Consider the following 10380-nt stretch of genomic DNA (forward strand, 5'->3'; position numbering starts at 1 on the left):
CTCTGCAGGTGTGTCTGATTCTGCAGGTGTGTCTGGCTCTGCAGGTGTATCTGATTCTGCAGGTGTGTCTGATTCTGCAGGTGTGTCTGGCTCTGCAGGTGTGTCTGATTCTGCAGGTGAGTCTGGATCTGCAGGTGTGTCTGATTCTGCAGGTGTGTCTGATTCTGCAGGTGTGTCTGGCTCTGCAGGTGTGTCTGATTCTGCAGGTGAGTCTGGATCTGCAGGTGTGTCTGATTCTGCAGGTGTGTCTGATTCTGCAGGTGTGTCTGGCTCTGCAGGTGTGTCTGATTCTGCAGGTGAGTCTGGATCTGCAAGTGTGCCTGATTCTGCAGGTGTGTCTGATTCTGCAGGTGAGTCTGGCTCTGCAGGTGTGTCTGGCTCTGCAGGTGTGTCTGATTCTGCAGGTGTGTCTGGCTCTGCAAGTGTGTCTGATTCTGCAGGTGTGTCTGGCTCTGCAGGTGTATCTGATTCTGCAGGTATGTCTGATTCTGCAGGTGTGTCTGGCTCTGCAGGTGTGTCTGGCTCTGCAGGTGTGTCTGATTCTGCAGGTGTGTCTGATTCTGCAGGTGTGTCTGGCTCTGCAGGTCTGTCTGATTCTGCAGGTGTGTCTGGCTCTGCAGGTGAGTCTGGCTCTGCAGGTGTGTCTGGCTCTGCAGGTGTGTCTGGCTCTGCAGGTGTGTCTGATTCTGCAGGTGTGTCTGATTCTGCAGGTGTGTCTGGCTCTGCAGGTGTGTCTGATTCTGCAGGTGTGTCTGGCTCTGCAGGTGTGTCTGGCTCTGCAGGTGAGTCTGGCTCTGCAGGTGTGTCTGGCTCTGCAGGTGTGTCTGGCTCTGCAGGTGTGTCTGATTCTTCAGGTGTGTCTGGCTCTGCAGGTGTGTCTGGCTCTGCAGGTGAGTCTGGCTCTGCAGGTGTGTCTGATTCTGCAGGTGTATCTGATTCTGCAGGTGTGTCTGGCTCTGCAGGTGTGTCTGATTTTGCAGGTGTGTCTGATTCTGCAGGTGTGTATGATTCTGCAGGTGTGTCTGGCTCTGTAGGTGTGTCTGGCTCTGCAGGTGTGTCTGATTCTGCAGGTGTGTCTGGCTCTGCAGGTGTGTCTGATTCTGCAGGTGTGTCTGGCTCTGCAGGTGTGTGTGGCTCTGCAGGTGAGTCTGGCTCTGCAGGTGTGTCTGGCTCTGCAGGTGAGTCTGGCTCTGCAGGTGTGTCTGGCTCTGCAGGTGTGTCTGATTCTGCAGGTGTGTCTGGCTCTGCAGGTGTGTCTGGATCTGCAGGTGTGTCTGGCTCTGCAGGTGTGTCTGCCTCTTCCTCTCATTCTGAGCACATCCTCCATTCAGCCCAGTCACCACACCGGGAGGAGGTGGCTAGTCCCACCTGAAGGAGCTCTGCTGCACCACAAGGAGCTTCTCCCAGGAAGACTCTGCCAGTCCAGCACAGACGATGGGCATTTCAGAGTTGGGCACTGAGGAGCAACTGCCAGCTGTCACCCCAGCACACTCTGCACGGCAGATCATCCTGACACACTCACACGGCAGATCATCCTGACACACTCACACGGCAGATCATCCTGACACACTCACATGGCGGATCATCCTGACACACTCACATGGCGGATCATCCTGACACACTCACCATAGCAGATCATCCTGACACACTCACACGGCAGATCATCCTGACACACTCACCACGGGAGATCATCCTGACACACTCACCACAGCAGATCATCCCTGCACACTCACCACGGGAGATCATCCTGACACACTCACCACAGCAGATCATCCCTGCACACTCACCACGGGAGATCATCCTGACACACTCACCATGGCAGATCATCCTGACACACTCACATGGCGGATCATCCTGACACACACCATGGCGGATAATCCTGACACACTCACACAGCAGATCATCCTGACACACTCACACGGCAGATCATCCCTGCACACTCACCACGGGAGATCATCCTGACACACTCACCACAGCAGATCATCCCTGCACACTCACCACGGGAGATCATCCTGACACACTCACCATGGCAGATCATCCTGACACACTCACATGGCGGATCATCCTGACACACACCATGGCGGATAATCCTGACACACTCACACAGCAGATCATCCTGACACACTCACAGCAGATCATCCCCGCACACTCACCACAGCAGATCATCTTGACACACACCACAGCAGATCATCCTGACACGCTTGCCATAGCAGATCATCTCTGCACACTCACCACGGCAGATCATCCCGACACACTCACCATGGCAGATCATCCTGACACCACAGCAGATCGTCCTGACACGCTTGCCATAACAGATCATCCCTGCACACTCACCACGGCAGATCATCCTGACACACTCACACAGCAGATCATCCTGACACACATGGCAGATCATTTCATTCTGACACACTCACCACAGCAGATCGTCCCTGCACACTCTTCATGGCAGATTGTCCTGACACACATGGCAGATCATTCTGGCCCACTCACCTGCCATGGCAGATCATCCTGACACACTCGCCATGGCAGATCATCCTGACACACTCGCCATGGCAGATCATCCTGACACACTCGCCATGGCAGATCATCCTGGCTTGCTCACACACCGGGTAGCCAAGTGCATGCGTGTGCCAGGCACATAGTGAGGACCACGCCAGTGCTCGTGTGGAAATGGTCACGCAGCCCTGGCTCTCTCGCAGGTGGAAATGGTCACGCAGCCCTGGCTCGCAGGTGGAAATGGTCACGCAGCCCTGGCTCTCTCGCAGGTGGAAATGGTCACGCAGCCCTGGCTCTCTTGCAGGTGGAAATGGTCACGCAGCCCTGGCTCTCTCGCAGGTGGAAATGGTCACGCAGCCCTGGCTCTCAGGTGGAAATGGTCACGCAGCCCTGGCTCTCAGGTGGAAATGGTCACGCAGCCCTGGCTCTCTCGCAGGTGGAAATGGTCACGCAGCCCTGGCTCTCAGGTGGAAATGGTCACGCAGCCCTGGCTCGCAGGTGGAAATGGTCACGCAGCCCTGGCTCTCTCGCAGGTGGAAATGGTCACGCAGCCCTGGCTCGCAGGTGGAAATGGTCACGCAGCCCTGGCTCTCTCGCAGGTGGAAATGGTCACGCAGCCCTGGCTCTCAGGTGGAAATGGTCACGCAGCCCTGGCTCTCAGGTGGAAATGGTCACGCAGCCCTGGCTCTCAGGTGGAAATGGTCACGCAGCCCTGGCTCTCTCGCAGGTGGAAATGGTCACGCAGCCCTGGCTTGCAGGTGGCTGGGCAGTGGGACTGTGCCCGTCACCACTGCTAGGCCCAAGTGTCTTGGTGGATCTCCTCGGCCCCATGTCCCCCGACCCCCAGCGCTCTTGGGAGCCCTCTCAGTACAGCTTACAGTAGCCAAATTAGCCAGCAGACTAAAGACTGCACATACACACATTCCCACAGAGTTCTTGTTTGCACAGACCAGTCTATTACCCGCTTCACTGAACCGTCCTGTTGATAATTTGCAGAGTGTTCACCCCTGGGTGATGGTCTGGCCCCTCCCTCTTTCCGGCACCCGCTCCTACCATTCAAGTCAGCTGTATAACACATGAGAAAAATTTGCCAAACACCCCAGACAGGGCACTTCAGTTCCAGATCGGTTGATAACACTCACACCGCCCAGGCTGGAAAGGAAAGGCTTTGGGAGTCTTGCTTGTTTCTATACAGCTTCACTGAGATAAAACTCACACACCAGACAGTTGACGCATTGAAAGGTACAGCCCCAAGGTTTCCGTACAACCCCAGATTTATGCCATCTATTGTCAAGGTTAGAACATTCCGACCATTCTAAAGTGACCCCTTACACCGCTGGTCTCGTGGCCCCTTCCCCGGGCTCCCTGGCCGCCCCGCCTCCGCTTTCTGTCTGCAGATTTGCTTGTTCTGCATTTCACACGCAGTCACGCATCACACGTGGTGGGTGAAGAGCGTCTTTCACCACAACAACGCTTTTGAGTCTCATCTACACGGTGACACACTCCATTATTTCCTTGGTGTGGAGCAAATATTCCGCTGAATGCATAGATCACACTCGATTCATTTCTGAGTGGATGGACATTCATGAATAAGATTGGATTAAATTAGTGTCCATTTTTAAGTTTTAAAATACAGATGAATTATGAAGTCTTGAAGTTGAATCAGCTGCTTTGAGATAATAAAACATACGGAAACAGGGTGGTCACTGTGACCTTTCCTCCAGGGTCATTCTGGTCTTTCCTTCTTTCTTTCCTTCTTTCTTTCCTTCCTTCCTTCCTTCCTTCCTTCCTTCCCTCCTCCCTCCCTCTTTCTTTCTTTCTTTTTCTTTCTTTCTTTCTTTCTTTCTTTCTTTCTTTCTTTCTTTCTTTCTTTCTTTCTCTCTCTCTCTCTCTCTTTCTCTCTCTCTTTCTTTCTTTCTTTCTTTCTTCCTACTCTCTGATTGTCTAAAAGTAATGTCTCCTTTGAGAAGCACAAAGTCCGTGACCAAAATGTCCTGAGAAGCCAGGTGAGGATGAATGTTTGGTCAGAAGCCATGAGGAGAATAAAGTATGCACAAGTGTGCACAGAAGTCAGGGGGTGTCTCCTCATCCTGGGGTGGGACAGGTGTGCACAGAGGTCAGTGGGCATCTCTCCATCCTGGGGTGGGACAGGTGTGCACAGAGGTCAGAGGGCATCTCTCCATCCTGGTGTGGGACAGGTGTACACAGAGGTCAGAGGGCATCTCCTTAGGCCAGTGTGGGACAGGTGTGCACAGAGGTCAGGGGGCATCTCTCCATCCTGGGGTGGGACAGGTGTGCACAGAGGTCAGAGGGTGTCTCCTTAGGCCAGTGTGGCACAGGTGCGTGTCCAGGGCTCAGGGCCCCAGCTTTGGGGTTCGGCTGGTCTGAGCAGCGTGCCAGCTGGCTCCCTGATGTACCCTGGCATCCTCGGATGTGGGGATGCCTCGGGTGTGCACGGTTCTTGGAACACACGTCCTGGACATTTGCACAGCCCTCTCTGATGGCCCCCTCCACTGAAGTGACAGGCAGTGGTGGCCCCGCCTCTGTCTGACTGGGGCTTCTGGAAGGGCTCCCTGGGCTGCTCCTTTCACCTGGCTCCCTGTGGTTGTCTGAGGTCCCTGGTGGGCTCCCTCCTCAGGGGGCCCCTCTGGCTGGGGGACACCTGAAGGGCCGCAGCCATACCCTTCATCAGCCAGGCTTCTGGCGGGCTGGGCAGTCGGGCGCAGCTGGGCCAGGGCTTCTGGCGGGCTGGGCAGTCGGGCACAGCTGGGCCAGGGCTTCTGGAGGGCTGGGCAGTCGGGCGCAGCTGGGCCAGGGCTTCTGGAGGGCTGGGCAGTCGGGCGCAGCTGGGCCAGGGCTTCTGGACACTTCTGATGTCAGTTGTATTTCAGTTTCCTATTACTTGGAAAATTGGTAATTTAGGCAAGGTGAACTTGAACTGATGAGGAATGCTAAGGAATGGCATTAGAACACCAGGCTTCCCAGATATGGGGATACTGGTTCTGATGGTCTGTCTCCTCGTGGTGCTAATGCTACCCAGGCGGCTATTGTAATTGTATCAATGAGAGTAAGAAGCAAGTGCTCTGACAAATTTGTAGGCATGTCAGATACAAGAGTGGAGAGTTTGTAGAACATGATTAATGTGTGTGAGGAAAGAGGAAAGCACAAATCCTACCAAAATTTGGATCACCAAAAGGCACCTTCTCCGCGGTGGTCCCAGGTCTCCCCACCCTGCCGTCAGCCTAGGTTAGGGGCCAAGCCAGCAGGCGGTTCCGTTCCCAGAGCACCTGCCATCCAGCAGCGCGTGCTTTCCTCCACGTGGTTTTTTTAGGTAGAAAAAAATGCTGCACGCAGAGAAGTGAGCGAAGTGGAAAGCACAGAATCACATGGAAACGTGGGCACCTGTTTCGTGCTCACCTGTTTCGTGCCCTGGGAGAGCTCGCGGCTGGACGGGCATGCCTGCTGCCCGCACAGAGAAGCCGCTCCCAGCCCCGGAGCATGCGTAGGCTGTTGTTCAGACGGGTGGAGGACGGCGGCATGGAGTTTTCTCTCTGGCTTCTGCTGGGCACGACGTGCCGGGGCACTCTGACGGGGCCCCTTCCCCCGTGAAGCGTGCCGGCAGCCGGCACGGCCCTGGTGGATGCACACACACCGACAGGCAGGGCTCACGCCAGGACTTCCCTCTTTGGGCATGTTTGTGTGGGTCTGTGGGAGGGGGGCCCTGCTCCGTCCGCTCAGGGCTGGGCCTGAGCACAACGGGTACGGGCACTGTTGCTCCTGTGTTCTGCCAGAGCCGGAAGCTGGCGGCTGAGTTCAGACACACGACGGGGAAGCCACCGGGCCCTGCTCGCAAGAGCTCTGTGTGAGGGTGATCCCGAGCCCTCCTCAGACTTCTGCCGGAGGAGGGGGAGGCTCAGAGGATGGCGGGTGCTGCCTGGCGGCTGCCCCGGCGACCAGGTGGGCTGATACCAGCCCTGGCCTGGCTGCCCTGACGTGGGTGCTCAAGGCCCCCTGGCTCTGGGCGTGACTCTGCTTCTTCTTAGAGTGTGGGTCTTCCTCTCTGCCCAGGGTTGGATACGTTCTGTTACATTCGATTGCATTTTCATATGATCTTTTCCCTTCTGTTTTCTTGTTCTGCTTTTTGGTTTGGAATAGACTTGCACAGATATCTGGTCTATTGATATTCCAGGGTTTTTTTTTTTTTGTTGTTTGTTTGTTTTCAGGTTTATATTTCTAAGGTCATGTATTTCTTTTTGCCTTTGGCCGGACTCCTGAGTTTTCCCAGTTTGTATGTTGTTGTCTGTGGTGGATAGGAGCTAGGGGAAAAGGAATCCTTTCAGCATCCAGGGAACACGGGTGAGGACTTGGTGCTCAGATGAAAGCACCCTGGCCAGTACCTGGAGTCTGAGACTAAGGGCAAAGGGCAAAGGGCAAAGCTAGGCCACGCCCAGAGTCCTGGCACACAGAAATGTGAGCTAGTAAATGTTTTTGTTTTATTTTAAAGACATAAACTACCCAGCAGCAGGACGCCCATGTATTCCAAATCAGTTCAGAGTACATGTGCCCTTAGCTAAATCCCTTCTTCACTGGAAGTTATGCTTGGAAGTGTATGTAGCAGGGTATTGCTGCAGTTACATTTAAGTAGGTGTGCAAAGGGGTGTCAGCTCAACATGGCACACTACAGGCCGGCTTCTTTTTCTGCAATAGGAGCTCACTGACTTCACTTTTGCCTGGGCTAGATGGTTAGAACCACGATCCCTCCATCTCTGCCTCTCGGCCGCTGGGATTCAGGCCTGTGCCAGCACATCCTGCCTTACGTCTCATTCCAGTGCTTTATAACCTCATGAAACTGGTCCTAGTAGTCACTGGATGGAGAGGTGGTTACCTCTGCTTATGGGCTGTTGTATTTATTTCACGGCAAATTTGATTCCTGAAAGATACCTGTACTAGATACAGAGTTCTAGGGGCTACTGGTTTTCCCATGGGCATCAGTACGACTTCCTGACCCATTTCAGCACTTTGAGCTCCTCTCCTTTATCATCTTTGGTGCTATTTCTGCTTCTCCCGTTCCACATCAAATCGTGAGTGGTCTCCTTGCTTTGCGCTGTTTCTGAAGGTGCGCCACATTCTCTGTCTCTTCATGTACTTCATTCTTACTATCTTCTTCTGATCAGAACTTCCAGTTCCCCAATCCTCTCTCTGGCTGTGTCTTGTCTGCTATACGGCTTATCCATGAGTTCTATGTTTTGTTTATTCTACTTTTAGCTCTGCATCTCTAATTTGGTTGTTCTGTTCCTCTTCTCCTGCTCCCTGTTTGGCTATGGTAGGTTGTGAAGTGATTGGACATTTTTGACCCACGAGATCTGCAAGTGACCTGTGAATTTGGGTCCACACTCTCATGAGCAACTCATCTTCTGTATTTAAGCAGAGAGCTCTCTGCCTGCCATATGAACTGCATGAGGAAGGGTGAGGCACCCCAGCCCCCAGCCATCCCGCAGGGCCTTAAAATACTTGCTCCTGTCTTGAGCGTATACAAGTACGGAGAAAAACACGGCAGCCATTTGTAATTCCATCACCCAGGGGTTGGCACTGAGTGTATTTATTGCATGTGTCTGTTTTCAGGAAATCATTCTGTTCATCCAAATGAGATATGTTTATTCTAAATAATATAGCTTTCATGTGATGCATGAGTAAGTGTTCAAGACAGCTGTACTTACCCATCTTTGTAACTACAATGGCGCATGGATCTGAAGCTACTTGAAGCTACTTTTCTTGAACTCTTCTGTACGTGCTTAGAGGACAAGCTAGCCACGTGGGATTTGTTTTCTTGCACAGGTGTCCAGTGGCTCCTGGCCCCTGAGAAGGAGCCGTCCCTGCGTGGGAACGTCCTAGGTGGTGGAAGCCACGTCTGGTTTAAACCAAGCCGCAGGCCGCGGTTGTGTGCATAGAGCAGAAATGCCGGAGGCAGCCGGTGGCAGCCGCAGTGGGAGCCCGCGTTTAGAAGCTGCTAATTAAATGGGGTTCACATGAACTCGCTGTGTTATCTGCCCTGGTGGCTCAGGCAGGCAGACATCCAAACCGCCCCACGGACGCCGTGCACAGCACCCGCTTGTGCTTTCGTAAGTTCTCGGTGAGGACCTGTTATGCGTAGCCTGGTCTTGCACCCTGATCCTCCTGTGTGAGCCTGGCACACGGCTGGGGTTACAGAGGTGAGCCACCACGCCGCCATGCTCACCTTGTTTGATGAGATGGGGTCTCCTAAACTTTCCCCTGTGCTATCTCTACCTCACAGCCGCTGGGATCACAGACAGGGGCGACTGTGATGGCTGCGCCAGTGTACTTTTCGTTTTCTTCTGGCAGCAGCTCTCTGGGTCCCCAGGCCGAGGGGCGGAGGCTCAGCCATGGTCTCCCGGAGGCCCAGCGGGCTGGCGCTGCCCAGGGGCGTGCTCAGGCCCGGCCAGTGTGCCCAGTGCTGGCGGCCACGCCTCCAGCTGCCCAGGGCCTAGACGTGTTTCATGATAACACGGAGTGCACTGAGGCCTGTGCAGCAGCTTTCGGAGCAGTCTGTCTTTTTCGGTTGTTGGTTTTTTAAGCTTCATGTAGGTTAAGTTTTTTTTTTTTTAAAGATGAAACCAGTGCCAAGGACTTAGCTTCATTTTTCGCCCTCTGAAATGTTACTTTCGGAAACTGCTTGCAACTCAGAATGCCCTTTGCTGGGACTGCGCTCACTCATCGTGGAGTTAGGCTTTTGGGGGGATCTGCGGAGAGCAGAGAGACCTCTCGTCGTATGAGTGTGGTTTGGGGGGACCCGCTGGGGGGAGAGTCTGCTCATTGTCCAGAACGTTGGCGTTCCGGGGTGAGCACTTGCTGTGGGGGGTAACTGAGCTCTGTGAGGGCTGGATTGAGTGCGTTGGCTTCCGCAGCAGCTGCGCCAGTGGCGTCTGTGCAGACAGAAACAAAGACAACCACGTAGCCACTGTCCACTGCCAGTGCTTGTTTGCAGCGTAAGTGGTTGCAGTGCCTGTATTGTCTAAGCCAGCGGCTCGAGCATGTAGATGCAGCTTCCGTGCAGTGCGATGTTGGAACCAATGCAGACGTGAAATACGTGTCCCCTAACACAGAGCATGAACGTCTGCTAATGTCTAGACACGTTCTGTCTGTTGGTTTTGGTTCTTGACCGATCATTCCTTACCTAGCGTTCAGTATCAGAGGGCTCAGCACATTCAAGACCACGTTCACAACCAGCTTCAGCAGGAAAATGGCTTTGGGTGTACCAGGCGCGGTCTGCCGAGATGCCACCGGCCTGGAACACCAGCAGAGACACAGACCGAGCAAGGAGAGTTGGAGGACGCAGCCATATTTGGTCAGTTGGAGGAGGTATCTCTGTGGAAGTTCCTGAATGTTTACTCTGTGCTTAGGTGGGTGGACTGTGTACATTTCTGTGAGGTAGGAGTTCCTAGAGTGACTACAAATGAAGAGCTATTTCCTCAGCTTCTATCCTTGCACACAGAGACAGACCCACAGACCACAGACACACAGATACATACAGACACAGAGACAGAGAGAGACATACAGAGACACACAGAGACAGACCCACAGACACACACAGATACAAACAGACACAGAGACAGAGAGAGACACACAGAGACACACAGAGACAGACCCACAGACCACAGACACACACAGATACAAACAGACACAGAGACACACAGAGACACACAAAGACACACAGAGACAGACACAGATGGTTGGAAGCCATGGCTGTCGGCGAGTGTGGCGACCATCTCTAGGGAGAATCACAGAGAAGTCTCCCACCGCTCTCCTGGTCCTCGTGTCTCCCTGAGACACTTCTGCGTCCCTGCTCCTTTGTAGCTTGTGTCCTCA

At 53.8% G+C, this 10380-nt stretch overlaps 1 protein-coding gene across 1 annotated transcript in view; it reads right to left on the bottom strand.

The window, feature by feature from the left end:
• The window catches only part of LOC138839195 (PAX-interacting protein 1-like), a 2034-nt gene extending 448 nt beyond the window's left edge, over positions 1-1586 (bottom strand). The window contains exons 1-2 of the mRNA XM_070038826.1: positions 1575-1586; positions 1-1358 (exon numbers count right to left, since the gene is read on the bottom strand). The exon at positions 1-1358 is cut by the window's left edge and continues 448 nt beyond it. Coding sequence (XP_069894927.1) covers positions 1-1358; positions 1575-1586 — 1370 coding nt within the window. The remainder of the gene's footprint in view (positions 1359-1574) is intronic.
• Between the last annotated feature and the right edge of the window lie 8794 nt (positions 1587-10380).

The sequence above is a fragment of the Dipodomys merriami genome, unplaced genomic scaffold (assembly GCF_024711535.1).
Source record: "Dipodomys merriami isolate MVZ:Mamm:240054 unplaced genomic scaffold, mDipMer1.0.p SCAF_297, whole genome shotgun sequence".
NCBI lineage: Eukaryota > Metazoa > Chordata > Mammalia > Rodentia > Heteromyidae > Dipodomys > Dipodomys merriami.